The 22,761-nt window shown below is 37.2% G+C and overlaps 1 protein-coding gene across 4 annotated transcripts in view; it reads left to right on the top strand.

Moving 5' to 3' along the window:
• Nucleotides 1-22,480, top strand: part of LOC111865797 (mucin-12) — a gene marked incomplete at its 3' end in the record, with an annotated part of 176,152 nt that extends 153,672 nt beyond the window's left edge. For all 4 annotated transcript variants that reach the window (XM_033751966.1, XM_033751967.1, XM_033751969.1 and 1 more), the window contains 3 exon segments: nt 415-525; nt 7,243-7,611; nt 22,289-22,480. In XM_033751966.1, the coding sequence (XP_033607857.1) occupies nt 415-525; nt 7,243-7,611; nt 22,289-22,480 (672 nt within the window).
• Between the last annotated feature and the right edge of the window lie 281 nt (nt 22,481-22,761).

The following is a 22,761-nucleotide window of genomic DNA, read 5'->3' on the forward strand; positions in this document are numbered from 1 at the left end:
CCAACACAAAATTGCATAAACATAGCATAACAGTTATTAATGGTTAATTAACACTGAATGACAGAAAATATAAAAGACACAACTGGAAATGCAAGCAATTCACATTTAAAATATTATTTACTTGTGGTTGTGTAATCTTGCTTTGAAGGAAGCAATACACCGCTAATGTTGCAGATTTTTGAGTTTAGCAAGGAATTAGATACATAAATAACTTGGAAAGATTTGTTACAAATTCCTCACATAGTTTCCAGTCCCCATTTTTATTTGAACTTTATTATTTTTATTGTCATAACATTTTGTGAAAATACCCATATTTTAAGTTGTGTTACATCATTAGTTACCTGTTATTATTCCTTTACATATACTGTCTCCCTTCCCTGCATTATTTTGTTTCTGTTTTGTTGGTTTATCTAGAACCCTGATGTCATTCCATCAACTGTTGATGGCAAGCTAAAGTCTCAAGCAGAAGTTGAACTGAACACTGCCAACACTCATCTCGCAAATCTTCTTCGACAGCAGCTAGTGGTAAGTTGTTGATATTACAAGAGGATTTGAATTGTCATGTGATTTTTGCTCATCTTTTATTCATCAAGACATAAACCACATACCTATTTTAGAACTATAAATTGTAATCTCAATGAAGTAAAGCATCCTTATGACTAGAGGTAAATCCCAAAACCCACAAGAGAAATACAGGGAGAAATGAAAATGTAATAATATGTTTTAATTATTTAATAATGATTTATTCATGGGTATCCTTTACTTACAAGATTAGGATTAAGAAATTAAAAGTAAAAGTGGAGTGAGAAGTATTTGCATGATGTGGATATTTTTTAACTGAATTTTGATTCACGTTTTCAGATACATATATTTGTGTTCAGATATATGTCAATTGTTTACAGTACACATTTTCAGTCTTTTCAGTTGCAAAATGAATTACAGTTTATATTGTTAATTTTTTTAGTGTTAGGTTGCCTTGATGATACTGCTTACATGTTATTCTGTAATTGTGCAATACAGACTTCAGATTCAAGGTTTAGGGATTAGCCATCACACAACTACATTAAAACTTCAGTCTTATTTTTTATTTGGTTCATCCTGGTCTGTCACACTAGCAGTATTATAAAAGGTTAATGAACTCTGTCCAGTTTTACTGATAAAATGTTTTTTTCTTTCTTTCCTTTTTAATCTTTCATCCTTGGCATGTTTCTGTCTTAGAGACCATCTTCAGAAGGATATATCAATATGGGCAGAAACTGCTATTACAGTGTGATTGGTCAATATCAGTACATACATACAATATCATCACAATGCCGTGAATATAAAATCTGACCCTTTAACAACTACAGCGATGTGCATGAATCCATTAAAATATTTATAAATTATTAAAAGTAATCTGTTTACAAATGTGGTTTAAAAAAGATTTTGTTAAAATTTTAAGAACCAGTTTGGTTTATCTCATTTTTATTTCGCACTGCATTTTTTGACCACAAAACAATCATCAGGTGCCAGATTACAAACATATTGTCACGTGTTAGTGACTAGACACAGTTTTGGATTAATTATTAAATTCGATGAGTGCTTATTATGCATAACTACAAGCAGTTACAGCACTTCCACTGTTCTGTACACCATACACAGAGTCTTCCCATTCTATTGCATCTTCACATACTCATTGCTTTGTAGCAGCTTGTAACAGTGGTGATTCCTTTTGCTGCTTCCATGTTCAGTGGCTTCTATCATCTGTGGCTGACACCCTGTTGCAGTCTGGTTTTGATTTCGGGTAAATGGTTGCTGGCCTTTTCCAGCGCAGTCATTCATGGTTCCAGGTCATGTGGGACATATTTTTTCTGTCTCATGAATCTGGGAGTCATGCAACTGTCCATGTTGTCCTGCTGGTCAGATGGTCAGTGTATCAGGCAAATTGCTGCTGGCCCTTGCCAGCACAGGCAGTCTTGATTTTGGGTCCTGTTGGGACCCAAGTCTTTTATACATTTTGAAATGGGGCCTTCACTTTGACAAGAGGAAGGGTCTGGCTACCACTGGTCATTCCCATTCCAGTGGGGGTAACTTGAGGGGGCAGTCACTAACTGTCCCCCTCCTCCTCCACACACACAAGCTGCTGCTGTTCCAGTTTTTAGAAAATGTAGTAGCATCAGTGATTACTAACTGTAGACCTATCGCTTTACTTAGTAATTTTTTCATAGTTTTGTAATTTGTTGTCCATGGTCATTTATCTTATTATCTTCAGATATAAGCTTATTCTGTCTCAGCGTGGTTTCCATAAACTTATTTCCGCCTGACCAGCTTGGTTACTTATGTTGACACCCTTTTAAAATAAGCTAGTACTCTAGATCAGATTGATTCAATCTCTTTTGATTTAAGTAATGGTTTCCTCATAATTCCTCTTCCTCTGCTTCTTTGTAAATTGACCAGTTTTGGACTTGCTCCTCGTTATGTTAATTGGTTTCATAACTACTTGACCAATATATATGCTTCTGTTCATATCTTTGGTACCCTTTCTACTACACTGTGAAGTCTGGATTTTTACAAGGATCCATTTTGAGACCATTTGAGGTTTTCATTAGTGATATTTTTGCATCCATTCATAATTCCAAGTACCTCATGTCTGCAGTTGGTCTTAAGATTTGTGATGCTTTTATCATGAATGCTGTAAACTTTAGATATCTGATACAGACTCTGTTCAGAATTGGTGTTTGGATAATGATATGAAACTAAATACTAGTAAAACAACATTTATTTATTTCTTTGTTTATTTTCTTATCTTCTTTATTTTTTTATTTCTGTAGTAATGTATTTTTTCAGTGCTTGTGTATAATTGGATTTTACCTGCTGTCACTCATTTTAACAAATTAATTGAATTATTATTATTGATTCACTACACACACCACTCAAAATCAAGTATAAATTTATGATTAAATTTAGTGTTGGTTGATTCTAAAGGGTTTTGACGGAGGAGTATAACATTCATAATTACTAGGTTTTTGGACTTCGTTCATCGTCTATCATCATCATCATCAGTAATCTGTCAAGACGACAGGTCCACAGTCTCTTTCAAAACAATTCCTCCACTTAATGCGATCTAGAGCTTTCTCCTTCAAATGACAGTATCCTCTTCTGTCCCCAAGGTCATCCAGCATCTTCTTACGTCTTCTTCCTCGTCTTCTTGTCACTTCTATCCGCCCATCTATCTTTCCTTCGATAGCTTCTTTTAGAAGGCAGTTTCTGCGTAAAACATGACCAATCCAATTAGCCTTCCGTTTTCTTATTTCATGTAGGATATTCCTCTGCTCACTGACTCTAATTAACACTTCTTCATTTCTCACATAATCGGTCCAACTGATCTTCTCCATTCTTCTCCAACACCACATTTCGAAACTTTCCAGATGTTTCTGATCTACTGCCCTAAGTGTCCATGTTTCAGCCCCATACAGAGCTATGCTCCAAATGTAGCATTTCACTAGTTTCTTCCTCAAATTTAAGTCCAATTTGCTGGTAAAAAGATTCTTCTTCTTGCTAAATGCAGCTTTTGCCATGGCAATCCTGGATTTAATTTCACAAGTACACCTTCCATCATCTGTTAACAAGCTACCCAAATATTTAAAACATTTCACATTCTCCACTTGTTTTTGGTCTATCTTTATTGTGACTGGGGTTGGTTGTCTCGAAATTTTCATTACTTTTGTTTTCTCCACATTCATTTCCATGCTCATCGTCTAATGTTCTAAAAAAAAATGCTAGAGAACACAGTATTTTGGGAACTGGGTCTCTTTCCATCCTCAGGTGAGGAGGGAGACTCATACTCTTTTGGGTCCTCTAGAAAGAGTTAACCTATGGGGTAGTCTGGGATGAAGCTAGGATTATGGATATTAAAAGTAACAGTATGTATAGGAAATTCAAGTAATCAGCCCATATGGCCTGCTTAACCAATCAGATCAGCCAGCCCAGTCTGGATCCCCTTTGTAAGCACTGAGGTGATTAGCTCACGGAGAAGATCGGTATGATGTGACAGATTCCTCGTGGGTTCCTGTATGGTTTCAGTCTCGAGTGTTCAGTTTTTACTCCACAGATGGTGCTAGCAGTAGGCACAGGGTAGTTTCATGGCATTCTCCACTTAATCCTAAGCATCAATTTTATGGGCTTGATTTATTGGCTAGGTTTTTTTGCACAAAATTTTCACCTCCCTTTGTATCTCAATTTCAGGTTTGTGCATGCATTATCACAATTTTTATTGTACTTTTTTCCTGTTATCTCCATTTGACAAAGCCTGGTCTCAGGTATTTATATAGCTGTAGCTGTACTGACAATATGTCGTTAAATGATTCAGGTTAGCTCTTTCTAAGGGACCCAACAGAGTAGGTGTGCCCCCCTCACTTGAGGACAGAAACAGATCCCGTTTTGAAATAAATGCTGTGTTCTCAAGTGTTTTTTTTTTAGAATGTGGGAGGGTGGATAAAGTCCAAAAACCCAGTCATTCTTAGTGATGGTTGCTCATTTTTCTCGTTATGTAACTGGGACCAACATGTCTAAAACTGTCAGAAGGCATCAGAGTCTCCCCCTCCCCCCACTTCTCCATTAAGGAAATGACAGTATTGCTAGGATACGCTGTCTTTCCAAATTTTACTCATGTTCAGGGGTTTAGCTAGGCAACTGCAAAATCATTATATTCTTTTTAACATAATACTGATACTTACCACCGTATTTGTCTAGATAATGTGGGGCCCTCAGTGTCTCACAACCCTATGGGCCTTCACAGCCTGGTACAGGGATATTTATTTACTGATACTGAACAAATATTACTGATCACTAGTCACTGAAGGGGAAGAACCTATTTTGAAAATGTTATGGTACTTATCCTGTCTAGAAAACCAAAATTAATGGCCGTGGGGATTCGTTGCACTGACCATGTGACACCCTCTATCCGTTAAAGTTGGCACTAACTTTGCCGACAAGCGGCTGTCACTCGGTCGGTAGAGTTCGCTTGCGGACTAAAATCACGGAGTTTTTATGGTACTTATACAAGGACTATTTGGAAAGTAACTTCTGGTGAGCTGTTAACAGAACAAGCAATGAGAAAAAGGAAGTATACCCAAAACTACATTCATACTAAAGCTACTTCTCAACCTATGCATCGCCACAATTGAAGCACTTGTCATAGAGTGTATAAGTTTTGTATGCCATCAGCTCATTATTGAACATTGTAATCTTAACCAGTTCTTCAGGTGGGTAAGAGTAAACAGGTGGTAGTTGCACTGAACAAGATATGGGCTGTAAGGAGGGTGGTCAGACAACTCCCATTTGAAATGCTCCTGCTGTGCTCGAGTGCAAGCAGCTGTATGTGGACGCGCATTGTCATGCAGAAGCACTACACCATATGTCAGCATTCCACACCCTTTGTTCTGAGTAACCCTATGCAGTTTTTTTAGTGTTTTGCAATACAAAACATGGCTAAGCTCACAGTTGGCAGGTTTCTTGATACAGGCATGCAAAAACTTATTCCACAATATCACAAGTGCCTCAATTATCGCCGTGACTACTTTGAATAGTAGCTTAAGTATGTATGTATTTTGGTGTAAATAATACATTTTTTCGTTGCTTGTTTTGTTAACAGGTCACAAGAGGTTACTTTCCAAGTAACCCTTGTAAAATATGAATCCAATAACTACATTTTACAATTACCCATCGTATATCTCTTTGTGAGAATTAGAAGACATAGGCAAGTTGCATGATTTTGTTATTATTTTCACATATTAATTATTACACTAAGGGTTCAGATTGATAATTGAATTTATTGGACACCATGTTGCTCTTGGCTACAAATGATTACAGCACTTCTGTTATTCTTTCATCTTCAGAGAAGTATGCCACTTCCCATGTCCTTCTCATATGCTGTATGTTCATGTATTCATTCCCTGGTAGTCACCTCCAGTAACAGGAATTCTCTATAATACTTCCACCCTTGACAACTTTGGCTAAGGTCCCATAACTCTCTTTATATAATTTTGAGGTTTACAAATTTGAAAACACTGCCTTCAGTTGTTCCTGTACTATTGTGTGTGTACACATAGCTGCAGAAACATGTTTAGCAAGTCATTGTGTAGTAATGGGTGTCTCTGCTACACTTCTCTCATCTCAGTAGTATTATGAGGAGAAGTATCTAGTATTATGAGGAAAGATATGATGTCAGATGTTAGAATCAGTGGCTTGATTAACTAGACACAGACAATATGTATCATTGGATTATTTATTGGTGCTGTGCGTGTTTAAAAATGTTTTTTTTTTTTTTGCATCCAGTTGCATCTTGAACGTCGCATAATATGGTCTTGCATAATATATTGTCACGTGTTGGGTGTATAACGTGACAAATAACTTCACGCCTTATTGGATGTAGCGAATTTTATTTCACACTCGCTCTTACAATCACAGCATTTACAATCTGACAATTACTGCCATTGGCAGTATCACAAATACTACACTGCAAATGCTGGTTGACTGCCTGGCTGACTCATAAGTCATAACTCGAGAACTTGAGAACTAACTCGTGAACTCGTAACTCGAGAACTTGAGAACTGGCTGTGAATAGTCTTCGCTGCTCCTTATTTAGCCTCGTTCTGGACAACACAGAAAAAGGCCGCGTAATAGACACCACTGTTGTCTGGCGCCATGTTGCTAGCAACGCTGTCGGGAGTTGTTTCTTGCTGTGTAGCAACGGCAGCATCCCATGTTACGTCACCGCGGGGAGAGGCGGGGTGTTGACTGGCTTATTACCGTAGCAACGGCAACGCTCTGAAGGTGTTACGTCACCGCTGGCGGGGTGAGGGGTTGTCCTCCATTGTGCAACACGTCACAATATAATTAAATTTCAGTAGGATATGTACTTTTATTCTTGTCACTGTGTATGCTTAACTATGGGTTGGTTGAGTAGAATTGGTTCATAAATAAGTTAAGAGTTTGACTGCTCTGAGCTAGACAGTTCAGTCACACGTAGCCATTTTCCCAAGTAAACATGTTAAGTAATTAGACGTATTTTGAATCCAGATAGTATCAGGAAGTACAGTTCCATTGCAACTTGAAAGTGGTAAAATATATCATTGTTAGTTTAACACTTTCACTATTAGTGCATGTATACCATTTTGCTAACTGTAAATTTGCTGTTGAGAATCTTTTTACTCTGAAACCCTGTCAGCTTACTAACTCAAATATTATACTTAATTGGCACAGGTGCCACACCAGACAACTCAGATGCCTGTGCGGTACCAGCATCAGGTTGGTAATCAGATCATCCCACTGACCCCTGCCAACCTACAACAGAAACCTGCACCATCCAGTAGCGTTGCCACAACCACTACAACAGCAAGCACTGTGACCACAAGGGCATCCATTTCTGTACAGTGTGGCACCCACCTCTCACCATCAGATGCACTTATCCAGCAACCTGTTGGGTTGGCAGCCCAGTCACTACCCAAGTTGTCAGTTGTTCAGCCCATGTTGCAGGCTACTGGGACAACCTCAGTATCATCATCACAACAAAGCAAGAGCACAGGGCAGCCCAGTAGCTGTGAAAAGGGGACCTCACCATTGCAAGTTCAGGTGGGAATTTGTTCCAGATGTTACATACTGCATATATTAATATCATTAAAACTATTAGAGAGGATATAAAAATGTCTGCCAAAGAGAGTCCAGATTCTTAGGAACCGAAGAAGCATAAACCATTGTTCAATAAAGGATGCTCAGAATTATTAGACCAGAGGAAACAAGCCAGACTGTAGTGGATACAGGATCCAAGTGAAATAAATTGGGATAATCTGAACAGTGTAAGATGTGAAACGAGCAGGCATTTCAGGAACAAAAAGAGGGAATATCTGAAAAACAAAATTGATAATCTTGCAAAAGAAAAAGAAGAATTAGAGACCTGTATGTGGATTAAATCACTTTAAGAGGAGTCACCAACCTAGAAGTAACTTAATGAAGGATGTGCAGATTCCCACAACATTTTGAATACATGGAAGAACTACTTATCTTGGTTCTTTAATGTACATAGGGTCAATGATGTTGGGCAGATAGAAATACATACAGCTGACCCGTTAGTACCTGATCGTAGCCTTTTTGAGGTTAACTTGCTGTTGCGGAGTTGAAAAGGTATAAATTGCCAGGTAGTGATCAAATTATGGCAGAACTGATTCAAGCACGAGGTGCAGTTTTGAATTCTAAGATCCATACGCTAATTAATTCTATTTGGCATAAGGAAAAATTTCCTGGTCAATGGAAGGAGTCTATTATTGTACCAATTCACAAGAAGGGTGATAAAACTGACTGTAGTAATTATCGAGGGATATCACTGCTATCAACTTCATACAAAATTTTATCCAATATTTTTTTTAGGGTTAAATCCATATATAGATTAAATTATTGGGGATGATCAGTGTGGGTTTCAACGTAACAAATCTACTACTGATCAGATCTTTGCATTCATCAGATACTGGAAAAAGAATGGAAGTACAATGAGACAGTACATCAGCTATTCGTAGACTTCAAGAGAGCCTATGATTCAGTTAGGAGGAAAGTATTGTACAGTATTCTGATAAAGTTTGGGTACCCATGACTAGTTATTCTGATTAAAATGTTTTTAAATGAAACATATAGTAAAGTAAATATAGGTAAATATTTGTCTGATAATTTTCCTATCCAGAAGGGTCTATAGCAAGGAGATGCTTTATCACCACTGTTTTTCAACTTTGCTTTAGAATATGCCATTAGGAAAGTCCAGGAAAACCAGGTGGGACTGAAATTAGGCGGGACACATCAGCTTCGCAAGAGGGGCTCAGTTCCATGAGTGATCATGTCAAATATTCAGATTCTAACTTACTTTCCTTTCACAGGGGAAAATAAGTAGGCTTGGCGGAGCACGCTGCTGCTTAAATATTGATGCCCTCTTTCCAACAATAGAACCAGCTGGCCAGTTTTCCCAAAATTTAGAGTGAACATATGAGGCCACCCCAGTCCTGTGCATTTCTTACGTGGCAGGTGTGTGAACTGTGAGGTGAAATGGCACTGGGAATTTTTAATGTAGGGGCTTGAAATTGTGTGTATTATCAGATCTTTGGACAAAGAGCAACACCTGAGACATTCCTTGCCAAATCATCACAGCCCACAAACTGACCTCAGATTTTAGAGAGAGTTGGTGGGCTTACAGACCACATAGAAAATAGTATTATTGTAAAATTTCAGTACATTGTGTCTTGCAGTTTTTGTTGTGCAAAGGTGTGAAAATCACACAAAAAAAATCCATTTTCTGTCACGCTTCCTCTGTAATATGTATTCAACCTCGTCTTATTTTACAATGCACCACAAGAGATTCTACTTGTTAATTCTAAAGTGTCTGTTTCCAGTATTGGACAGTCTGGACTTCCTAATGCCGTGTGAATACAGAATATGAGGGTCACCCTCTTTTAGGGTGAAATGTGCTTATGGGCATTTCCTGCTGATGTTCTCCCCTCAAGATTTAAAATCCGCTTATTTGGAATTCTTATGACCATCCTGCACTACTTACAGCTGAATGGTCATAATCCTCTTTAAGATGATGAATCATGTGCCAGTCTTGAATCCTCCACACCCTCGGTAAACGTATCTCATTGCCCAGCTACCAAGTATGGGGTCATATCCCTTTAAAAGTTCAGGCTGTGTTAGCCACAGTGGACATCAAACTAGACTTCTGACTTGTACGTTTCTGTTTGACTCCTTGCCACTGGATTTACATATCTTGCACTCACTTTACACACTTTTTCCATATATATAGATCATCAGTGAATTATTGAATGTTACGCTTAGCACGTCCTTAGGAGCTAATACCTTGCTACATGTCAGTTCCTACTGCACTGGTGCATATTGCATTCAAATCCTTCTACTTATTCACCACTCAGTTACATGATATTAGTTGTATTGTAACCGTATATAATTATATTATTCAATACATTTTTCTAATTAACCTCTGAATGACTTCAGAAGACTTGAACTTCATTTCTCAAGTTTTCCAGTGATCTCAAACCACAGACTATCAGCTCAGTGTACACAAGTATCCAATTGCCATCCTGCAGGATATGAAACCTCCACAAAAAAAAAATTGTCATAACTTCTGTCATGTACAAGCTACAGAACTCATATGGGGCTTGTTTGGAAGCATCTTCCTACAAAAAAAAATATATTTAGTTCATAATGTTGTAATCTAACATACAACAATAGGTCAGCTGTAGAATCTTATGTGATAAAATCATGACATTGTGGACTCTGGGAACTTCTCATTGATCCTCCTGCAGAGCATGTTGCAGTCTGTTTTCAGTTTTCAATTTGTTATTGTAGCAGTGTCTGGTGCTAGTTTTCTTATGAAGGAGAATCTTCTTGCACATTAATTGTGTGCATCACTCTTTGTTGTGTTTTATGAGAATGGAATTGTCTAAGAAATACATAACTGCACAGTGTTACAGCCCATTTAAAGAAGGACATACTACTTCTAGGAGGAATGTAAAACAATGTTCGTCGTAGATGATATGAAAGAGCCATCTATAGAAAGTGGGTAAAAGGTGTGTGACAAATGTAAGAAGAAACTTTCCATGTTGCTGTTTGATGTGATGAGCTTTCATTTGAGTGAGAGGATGACTTCTCAGGTGAAGCTTATAGTGATAATGAAATAGACGCATGTAACAGAGTAACAGCTGTGCAGTCATTAACCCGTTGCCGTGGTTCGTCGTGTATGTTTCGTCAGGGATTTAAATCGTCTGGGGGGGGTTCGGCGTGTATGTTTCGTCCAGCTGCACACCTATGTTATAACGCCCATAATAATTGATGGTTTTGCTGTAGATTGTTAGATTTTTCGCTGGCCTGTTGTCACAAGAACAGAGTATACTAAGCCAACGAGTTTAGCTGAGATAAGTCATCGTTACATATGCCTGTCTTGCAGCAAATTCGTGTTGCTTCTTGTAGCGGTTTCGTCACTCAATGGCGTATTTGCTTTGCTTGTGAAGTAATAAACACCAGAGAGGTGATGTGTGCTGTTGTATATAATATCATATTGCCCTGAGCTGGCCACACAAACACATTCCATTGGAATTCTTAGAAGAGGGTTGTCCAAAATGTTATTCTCGTAAAATCGATTGCTTTCGCACAGTACATAGCACCCATTTCTTAGAAATACGCCACAATTTAAGGCAGAACACTGTGGTCACCCCCTGAGACGATACGGATGTGTGTGGGGGAGGGAAAAGTACTCATTATCGCTCCAGTTGACGCCATTTTATCGTACTGACCTTGGTGGTCGTTTCGAGAGCCAGCTCTGTGTTTAGACTAATGCTTCAAGGCGTCACCTGCTTACATAGCCGAGATACCGGGTGCTCATATTATAAGGCAAGGTTATAAAACCAACTTTTAAGATCATTTTAGTGAAAGTTTCATCCTTCAAGGCGTACCATTCTCTGCTCAAATACTAAATAACATGCTTCCATTAAAGATATAAAGGGGGTTCATATTATAAGGTAAGGTTATAAAACCACCTTTTAAGATCATTTTAGTGAAAGTTTCATGTTCCTATCTCATAGAATTTAAGAACAATGATGAATAAATAATTTTCGAGCAAAATTTAAATGGCCGGCTGAATATATTACCGCAGGAGCCGCGGCCGCGGAATTTAAATGACCACGTCAAAAGGTTAAGTGAAAGCCTTCAGTGTGTATGTGAATTGCCAGCCAGACTGACAAGAATAGGTGAAGCAAAGGATGCTGCAAGGAATGTAGCTAAAACTGATATTCTTATAAATTCTTATATGCTGCACCCAATTCTGAAAGGGAACTTTTGGGAGGGATTGTGTGCCTTGTACAGAAAGATCGAAAAGACGCGCACAGCACTCTAAGCAATTATATTTTGCTGGTTTAATGCACAAACTACAAGACATACAGCAATTACTATTAATGTATATAACCTTACATCTTAGAAATGCAAAATCAAATCGTGTCTCTGCAACATATGCTCAAAATGGCTCCTCTGTTCAGCAATGCAAGCGCGAGCTCCTTTTACCATGTTTGAGGCCACTTTGTGGAACACGTGTAAACTGATGCTGGTAATCGTCATTATAATGTTCCTCTTGAGGTCATCAAGCGTATGTGGATTGTTTTTATAGACAATTCCTTTGAGGTACCCCCAAAGGAGAAAATCTGTGGGTGACAAATCGGGCAAACACGGGGGCCTGTGACATGTGGCACCGTCTTGCTGCAACCAACACTCACGTTCATCAACTTCAATAAGCTCAATAAACTGTGTAATGATATCATGATACATTGGACTGTTCACTGTTGTTTCAAAGAAAGTTGGGCCCACTATTCGACGACATGATACAGCACACAACGCTCCAATTTTCTGACAGTGCAAGGGTTTTTCATGTAACACAAGTGGATTTTCAGATGACCAAATCCTATTGTTTTGACTGTTCATGTAGCCACTAAGGTGGCTTCGTCAGTGAAGAAAACCCGATCAGACTCTTCAATGCCATGATTGCCAACGAATGTCCGAAACCATCTACACATTAAGCGTTTTTCTTTATCCAGGTCCTTCAGTTCCTGCACACAGCGAACACGATATGCACGAAGGTGTAACTTCTTCATCGCTTTCTGAACACTTCCATATGAAATCCCTGATTGCACTGATAGTCTCCTCAGGCTTTTTGAAAGGGAACGCTGCAACATTTTCTCCGTGTCATCCAGTTTAGCTTCAGTCAAACTGACCGATCTCCTGGATCTCTTCCTATCAGAAACTGATCCACATTCCCGAAATCGGTTGATTATTCTCGTTATCGCCGAATTGTTAGGAACTGCAGAATCTGAATATTTTCAACAAAACTCGTCTGCCACATGTGACTGGTGAAATAATGTTCCACAATGAAAACTCGTTCTTGGAAAATGACATGTCTGTCACACAATAAACAAAGCTGTACTGCAGACATTTGACCAATACACGACAGATGACGTTTCTACTCGTTAGTACTTCTGTAGTACCATCTAGTGGAAGGAGATATAATTATATTAACTGCAATACAATTTATAACAACTTTTAGTTTGATGTGCGTGACTTTTCAATCTCCCTGTAGAAGAGAATGCTATTCAATGTACTACTTTCAAGCAATGGATTAGCACAGATCTACACTTGAAGCCACTGTAAAAGCAAATGATAAATTTATTAATGTTAATTTCAAAGCTGGCAATTTTACAGCCACTCTCTGTTGTTTGCATTCAGTCACCAATCCATTTGAATTAATTTAAATCTGACTTAACAAGTGGGTGTAGTAATTCTAGTATGTGCTTCTGTTGAAAATGATTCCTTCATATTTAATGCCCTAGCAACTCTTTCCCCCTCTGATCTATTTCTGATAATCAACTGTAGACTAATTATCACACCCCATATTCAAGACATTACATGAGTTTTACACAAGATAGCAGCACACACACACCCTCAATTACGCCATAAATGCAGAATTAGGCCCACCGAACATTCATAAAGTCTACACACATGGAATGATAGGCAATACTACTACACATGTAGGGTGAAGAACCTACATCAGAGGGACATGCATGAGTATGAACAAGTAAATTAACGTAGAAAAACAGAAAATATAGCAAAAATAACAATAAAGGTAATATAATGGTGAAAGGGGTGTATCGTTTCAAGGTAAGGGAAAGCAGTAGTGGAGGAATAGTGGAAGAATAGCGTGTTTTAATGTACTTGTACAGAGACAGCATTGCAGTATGGCCAACTATGGTAACATATGCAAGTCCTCAAATCAGTGCATGTGCCTTGAACATAACAGATGTTTGTATACATTAACTACTGTCAGTGTTCAGACTGGAGCACATATTACTCACATGTTTGAACATGTGGCCATAGGTTACAGTGCACACTTCATAGTGTTGATGGGGTAATGGCTGCACATGCTGCACAGATATTGTCTTGAAGAGCAGCAGTGCTTCCCAGCTGGGTATCATAACACCATAGATTTCAGGTGATCCCCCGGGAAAAAGTCCATTGCTGTAAGATCTGGAGAACATGGTGGCCATTTCCAGGTCCACTTCAGCCAGTCCACCATCCGGACAAAGAGTGGTGCACAGTAAGCCAAGCACAGTTGTGCTGCATCCTGCTGGAAGTAAAATCAAATTTGTGATGTGAGGTACATTTTATCTAAAGGCTGCAGTTTGTTCTTCACAAGGTTACTATAACAGCCCCCTGTTAACTTACTGCAGTGAGATGTCTATCCATTGTTCCTCTGTGCATTGTTTTCCTGTGGGTATCTTTCATTTTTTCAGTCGCTGTAAATTGCCCATATAAACAATGTATGATATATTGGACACATTGTTCCTTGAAGTGTCATTTTCCCCATGTCACTCATTTAGAATTCTTGGCCCTCACTCACATTATTCCTGGAATGATCAGTTAATGAGAAAAATATACCGAAAATAAAGTGATGTTTTTGAAATGTATGATAGAAATTATCTACCCACAATATTGTTTCTGAGAAAAAGTAGTGAAAGCACAACATATTTCTCGAATGTATAATAGTGGTAACCTACGCATACTGATAAGTAGTGTTACAACTGTAGTATCATGCCTTGGTCAGGTAAGGAATGTTGAAGGAGCAATGGGGCTGAAGGGGGAAAGCTTCAGTTGTACAGCAGCAAACCTCGAAACTATATCTGCACTAGTAGTATTGTCTTGCATCGTACATTCACTTCACCTATGTAGTGTCATTTAGTGTTCTGGTACCTGTTATTCTTTGTTATGGCAGTTTTCCTCTTATTGACTTCTTGTACATAAGGCCTGTGCATTGAAGCTTGACATATCCTACAAAGCAAGTTAGGACACTTACGAATAAGCAAAGGTTCAATATTATTGAAGAAGTTGGTTGGTTGGTTGGTTGATTGGTTGGTTGGAGCTAGCATAAGCACACTAATACCCCAGGACTTTAATAGGGAACTAAAAAGTAGACATGTACCACTGGTGGTCTTGATGGAATATATACCAAATGTTACATTATTCTGCATGTACCAAATTGTTAGTATGACAAACAGGAACAGCCATTCCCATGTCACTTAACTGAATATCATCATCATCATCATCGCTCCCCCCCACACACACACACACACACATTATTGTAATCATTTAAAAGGATTACAGATTCTGTGAAATGTCAGAACACAAATATCGATCCTTAGTTCCAATACATATTGGGAAGAATTACATTTCTAATGATCCATGAAGTCATCTGGTGCTTGTATGGGACAAACACATTATGTAACAGTACAGTTCCTTACATACTGCAGGTAATATCCACACTGTGGCACCTAATGCAGTGCAGTAAAATTTATAGCAGAAATATTTTAATGAAGTTTTAATACATTTTTATTTATATGAACAAATAATAATGTAAAATTACCATAAAAAATTGGCATGGAATATAGATGTGTGGCAGAATGCAGCATGCAGTGAAACGATTTTAGCAGGACATGCACATACCTGATGATGGCCACATATGGCCAAAAACATATTGTAATAAGATAGGACGTATATGAGACCGAAAATGAACGTATACATGTGTATGAAACACCTTCATTGGTTGCATCCTGTTGTGTGTTAGGCATATATAGGAATCATGTCAACTTTCAACACAAACATACTCAGTTCCAATGTTTTACATTTTGATCCTCCCCCCTGCTACATGTTTTGGTTGTACAAGATCATCTTCAAGCAGTTATATATAGGAATATGTACAACTATTGAGCTACTGATGTGGATCCATATCAGTGTAACATGTCATATTATATACTAACATAAAACTTGGGCATGTATTTTGTTTGTAGGTCTTTGTTGTAGAAGCTTTCTACATAGTGAGCCCAGTTATGGAGCCCAAAGACAAGTTTCTATGATGTACAGGTTGTTAGTGTGTGGATATTGGTATGCTATTCCCACAATATGTATCTTTATATAATCGTACAGTATGGTGTATGCATTTCTTGTCTGGGCATGTATATGTTCAGTGTGTTCTACACTGTGCCGTGGTTCGATGTGCATTCATACATGCCCTATTTCTACACTGTAGCATTGGAACCTTAGTATTTAAGGTGGCATACACATTCTTAACCTACCATATACTAAATATTTTTCTTTAATATATTTTTAAACATTTTGAAAATACTTTTAATATTCCATAATATATTCAACACATTATAAATCTTGATACATGTATGGTATCCCTTTTATATTTATCTTTTTATCTTATTTTTGTGTTTTCTACTTTAATTGTAACACCAACTTGAGGCAAAAGTTTTATGTTAGTATGTAATACGACACGTTGCACTGATATGGAACTGTATCGGTAGTTCAATAACTACATATTCCTGTGTATAACTGCCTGATGATAGTCTTGTATGACTGAAATATGTAGCAGCAATGAGGATCGAATTGTAAAACATTAAAACTGGGTATATTCGTTGTGTTGGCAGTTGACATGGTTCCTATATAATGTATGAAACACCCACACACCTAACTGATTAAATTTATGAATTTGAATGTATTATACTGATTAACAGAAATCAGATATGGCTGTAGTATTCACCAACACCATTTGGGTTAAGTTTTGAAATCATCCCTTAAATTCAAAATGTATTATTCATTCAGTGAGGGACAGTATTGAAGGCATGAAAAGTGTCAATTAAAAAACTTACTACTGTAAAGAACTTGCAATACTTACTTTTAATGTTTCTATCTTTACAGAGAGGCTACCAGGAATTGTAAATTTTCTCTAGTTGAACTTATCAGACATAAGCCTAGAATCTGCAACATTTAAATGGGGTGTCTGTTTGTATGGTGGCTAAGTGCATCCCTTTGAAAATTCCTCTTCTTCTATAACAGATCTTCTGGCCAGACATGTTTACTAGACAGAAATATCAGTGGTGAAACAGACTTTGAAATGTTGAAACCAAATTTATGATAAAATAGAAACACTTATAAAGAGTTTCAAGCTTTAATCCATCCTGCATTCCAAAACAAAAGATTCCCTGAATATGAACATTTCAGCCAAGCTTGGTATAATGAATTTGGTTTTGATAAAATGTTTCATTGAACCCCATCCCAATAACATGGTCATGGAGCATGATCAGTGATTGAGAAAGTCATGGAAGCCTGTGCTCTGATCCATAAAGGAATGCAGGAAACATCCTACTGTGGAAATATCATATAATGGGATTCTTTAAACTGTCTGTACTAGATGCCCTTGATAACTGCCATTTTCATGGTCTCCTTCCCACCTTTTTTTTTTCTTTCTTTTTCATATTCATGAGCTATACAAGTGCTCTTGCATTCAGCATAACTGCCCATTCACAGGATGCTGTGGATTGACCTACCCTCTTCCCTGTCTTCCTTCCTTCCTTTTCATGTCCTTCAGTATTGCAGTCAGCACTTCACAGGTGCACCTGTGTTCAGCATAATTGCCCTTTCATGGAACTCTGATCATTGACTTCAACCCTGCATGGTGCCTTGTTAAGGCTCCTGGATCCATATGCCATGCACATCTCCTCTTCCATTGGGTTGCTTGCAGTGTTACTTACTGTCCTGCTTTCCGTATATCTGTACCTTCCTTTTCTTACACATTTTACTCTTCTGTCCAAAAGTTGAGGGCAGCGTGCCCCTTCAAAACATTTACATCACCACTCAACATCACATCTCAGAAGACTTCAGTCTTTTTATTCACCACCATCAGAACCTCATGTGTCACATAATAGTAATTTCTCTGCTCTTGATCTAATATGTGAATGTTATATTTTAGCGTCCTGTTGCACTGATTTAAGTCCATGATTTATTTAATCCGTCTGGCAGTGCATACACTCATTTATTTCCTTCTCTCCCTCGCACTACATGTTTCGGCATAATAATGCCATCTTCAGGTGCTTACTTATCCACGTCAAACCAGTTCATTGCATGCCATGTTCACACATTAAAATAACTAAAATATGTATCTATCATATACATNGCTCCAACAAAGGAGAATGGGCGTGACTGACGTAGTGAGGGGCGACGTAGCGATGTGGTATCCTGAACAATTTTAATATTTTTAACGTTTGACAATGTATATGATAGATACATATTTTAGTTATTTTAATGTGTGAACATGGCATGCAATGAACTGGTTTGACGTGGATAAGTAAGCACCTGAAGATGGCATTATTATGCCGAAACATGTAGTGCGAGGGAGAGAAGGAAATAAATGAGTGTATGCACTGCAAGACGGATTAAATAAATCATGGACTAATATGTGAATTTAAAATGAGACATGTTTTTCATTACACTTGGTTTAGTCTTGGAATGATAAGACATCCAGTGTAAATTAGTTTAATATAAATAATCCAATTATTTGTGTGGCCTTTCATGTTTGGGCCCTGCAGGGCCACCTTCTGAAGCTGAACAGTAAAAGGAACTTGCTTTATGAGTGCTAAGGACCTTAGTGTGATAAGTTGTGCAGTTATAATAATAAAATTGGTTAAAATTGTGGACGTTTAAATAGTATTGGTGAAAAAGTTTCTGTTATCTGTTGTATCTTCTGATTGATACATTTTGTTGCTGCTTATCAGGCATCTGAAAATGGCCCCAAAGGGTTGAAACACATAAGGTCATATAAATATCTGGGTTATTTACATTGGGCTTTTTTATATTGCATGTCTTTTCATTACATTACATTGCATTCCATGGATCCAAAGTTAGTCAAAATGACTGTAGGATGTGGAATATGTCATATAAATACAAAACATGTACAGACCCATTGGAGTTCTCACACAAGAGAAACCAAGAATACACAGTGACCACAAACAAGGCTATTTAAAGATACATAAGTTATTTTCTAGACAGTAGGTGTTTACCAACAGAGTAGAATGAATGTGTATTTAAGTATCATTTCAGTGCTATTTTAAATCATGCCTTTTCATTCATAAGACCTTTGAGATCAGATGGCAGGTTATTAAAAATGTTGATCCCAGCATAATATGAGCTTTTCTGAAAGCATGAGAGGTTAGCAATTGGTTTATGAAGACAGTGTTTGTGTCTTGTGTTAACACTGTGTACATCCGCATTCGTCTAAAAATGTTCTTCATTATTTGTAACGAAGTTTATTAATGAATATATATATTCACAAGGCAATGTTAAGATCTGTAGTCTCTTAAATAGATCTCTACAGGAATTACTGGATTTCACACCCATCATGATTCTAACAATTTTCTTTTGCAATGTCAATACCTTTTTACTGTCAGATGAATTACCCCAGAAAATTATTCCATACTTCATTAAAGAGTGAAAATAAGCAAAATAGATTGATTTGAGAGTGTCAGTGTTACTAATATGTAACATGAATCTAACTGCATAACATGCTGTACTTAACTTCATAATCAACTGATCAATATGGTTTTTCCAGTTTAAATGATTATCGATTTGCAAGCCAAGGAATTTTGTGTTTACTCCCTCTTCTATATATTTATCATTATATCCTATGTTTAATGGATATTGTGGTGAGTTTTTTGTTATAAATGTTATTACATTTGTTTTTTCTAGGTTCAGGGACAGCTTGTTTGCAGAAAACCATTTACTCCTTTGTGAAAGAACCTTGCTTGATAACATACAGAAATCAACTCAGTTTTTACCAGAAATTATAACACTAGTGTCATCTGCAAATATTATAGGTATTGATGAGGTCCTTAATGTAGGAGGGAGGTCTTTTATATAAATTGACCCCTGTGGAACTCCCATGTTCAGTTTGAGTAGGTACTTTGGATTGAATTTGATGATTTTATTTCAGTTTTTGTTTTCTATCTGTTAGGTAGGATCTGAACCAACTTAACGTTGTTCCTTGAATGCCAAAAGAATGTAATTTAGTTAATAAAATTTAATGATTTACACAGTCAAAAGCCTTTGCCAAGTCACAGAATATTCCACCAACATGCATTTTTTGATTAATAGATTTCAACACACTGTCTGTTAACTTAAAGGCCGCATTTTCAATGAAAATTCCTTTCCTAAAACCAAACTCTTCTGGGACTAGTATATTGTTATTCTGAAAATAATGGCTTAACCTATTGTGCATAACTTTTTCAAGTACTTTAGAGGAAGTAGTTAGCAGTTAAATTGGCCTGTAGTTTGACATACTAGCCTTGCCCCCCTTTTTTATATAGTGGTCTTACTACTGAAATCTTAAGACGATCAGGAAAGATTCCTGTGAATAGTGAGTGATTACAGATGTGAGTTAATGGGCTACTGATTAGAGATGCACAAACTTTTAAAATTTTACTTGTTATTCCATCATAACCTGAATAGTTTTTTGTTTTGAGGGACTGTATTATACTTTTTATTTCCGTTTCAGTGGTTGGAATGGTTTTAATGCTAGAGAATTTTATAGGAGATGCCTCTCCTAAAAATGAAATGGCATTATCTCTCTCTTCCTGATGCAAGTTTAGATTTTCTGTAATTGTTAGAAAAAATTATTGAAGGCATCTGCAATTTCTCCTGGGTCCTCAACTTTTTCATCATTTATAAGGAGAGATGGTATCTGTTCAGTTAGCTGTGATTTTCCTGTTTCATGTTTTATTATATTCCAGGTTGTTTTTATCTGATTATTCAGTGTTGCTATAAGCCTAGAGTAATGCTGCCTTTTAGCCTCTTTTATAACTGTACTCTGGATTTTGCAGTACCTTATGTAGTATGCTCTCATGTAGGGATTATTACTGCTCCTTCTGTCTACATACAGATGGCTTTTATGTTTACAAGATATTTTTATTCCCTGTGTAATCCAGTGGTTTTTATTCTGCGTAGGAAAACTGCCTTCAGAGATATTTAGAAAAATATGTAAAAAAATTTAAACTTATAATTTGTATCCTTATTTTTGAAAACAGGTTCCCACGTTTCATTTTCTAATAGATGTTGAAATTGAGCATTGGTTTCACTATTTATTTTTCTGGTTCTCTGTTTCAAGGGTGTTGAATTTACTGTAAGAAATTGAGCATCATGGTCAGAGAGGCTGTTGACTGTAGGAGATGTACAAGAAGAGCTTAACCTTGCATTATCTATAAAGATATTATCAATGGCTCTGCTTGAGGAATTTTGAACTCTTGTTGCGAAATTCACTGTGTGTGACAGATTGTATGTCCTTATTAAAGAGTTTACTTTTTTTTCTGGCTGCTTTCATTTAAATAGTTTATGTTTATGTCTCCACAGATTATAAACTCAGACTTTTGATTGTACAGATATTTTAAAGTCGCATCTAGTCTCCTCAGAAATTCATTAACCCCTCCTGAAGGGGCTCTTTACAGGCTTAATATAATTAGGTGAGCTGTTTTAGTTACTAGCTGTATTGCACAGATTCCAAAATCTTGCTCCTTACAGTGATGAGAAATATCAACTTTACTGAAATGTAGATCTGTCGTAACAAAAATACACACTCCTCCCCTCTGTAGGCTCTTTCGGCAAAACTTGAGCCTAACAGGTAACCATTCATTGAGAGGAGCAGCAATTCCTGTTCAACCATGTGATGCTCACTTAAACATAATATGTGAGGGTTTATGTTGTCTATTTCAAAAGAGTGTAGTAATTCATCACTTTTGCTACTCAAGCCTTTGATATTTTGGTGAAAAATATTTATTGAATTTAATGTTTCTACATTTTGTCTGTGAATTTCCAAGACTGCTGGGCTGCATTTAATATATGATAGGCATCTTGGTGCTTTTGAATTTAATCTAAATAGGAGACGCCCTAACATGGGTTATAACAGGAATATCACTTATACCTGATGCATGACCACCAACAACCCTCTCAGCAACAAGCTGCATGAGCCTCTTCTTGCCACGAGAGCTCAGGTGCAGGCCATGCGTTGTGTAAGATTACAAGATTTATGTGACTTTAACACTGTTAATTTTTGTATATATTGTTTGTAACACAATTCAGCTGTTCTGTTACATATGTAGTAGCAGTCTTTACACAGTATGAATATTGAATTGCTAATGTACACCAACTTTACCAAAACACCATCAGTATCTCTATGGATGTAATGAGTTTTAACCCTTATAGATTTTTTATTGTGTAAGTCATAAGTTAATTTGAAGAGAGGATAATACAGGTAATTATTTGATCTGTATTTTTGTAATATTAATTCTCTAGTTAAAGACATGTTACTTCTATTAATATAAGAATTTGTGTATGATAGGTTGGCACGCAGACTACCTTACCCTGTATAGAATCTTCATCATCATCATCATCCTGTTCTCCTCACCTGTCAATGGCAACTTCAGTTTGCAGTGGAAAGTTATCTCCAGCTGTTGTATCCTCTGCTCCCTGTAATTCCAGTACAAGCAAACTTTCACCAGTACCTGGCCAGCAGCTGTTCTCACCAGGAAAGGTGAGTATGTCTGCTGTTTTGTGCAAAGTGGATAGTAGAGAAAAGAAAGAACACTGACATACTAACAGTGTTCACTTGTGAAATTTCCTTTCATAGTGCTACTTAAAATTATGCCATGCCATTTAAATTCACTATCATTAAATTTGTATGCCTCTCATATAATATTGTGACATGCCAACCCATTGTTGGGTGACAGACTTCATAAACAGTCGGTTGCTAAGTTACACAACAGTGGAATGAGATTATGCAATCCACTTCTAAGCACCAGCCCATAAACAAGA

This window comes from Cryptotermes secundus, unplaced genomic scaffold (genome assembly GCF_002891405.2).
Source record: "Cryptotermes secundus unplaced genomic scaffold, Csec_1.0 scaffold757, whole genome shotgun sequence".
Taxonomy (NCBI): domain Eukaryota; kingdom Metazoa; phylum Arthropoda; class Insecta; order Blattodea; family Kalotermitidae; genus Cryptotermes; species Cryptotermes secundus.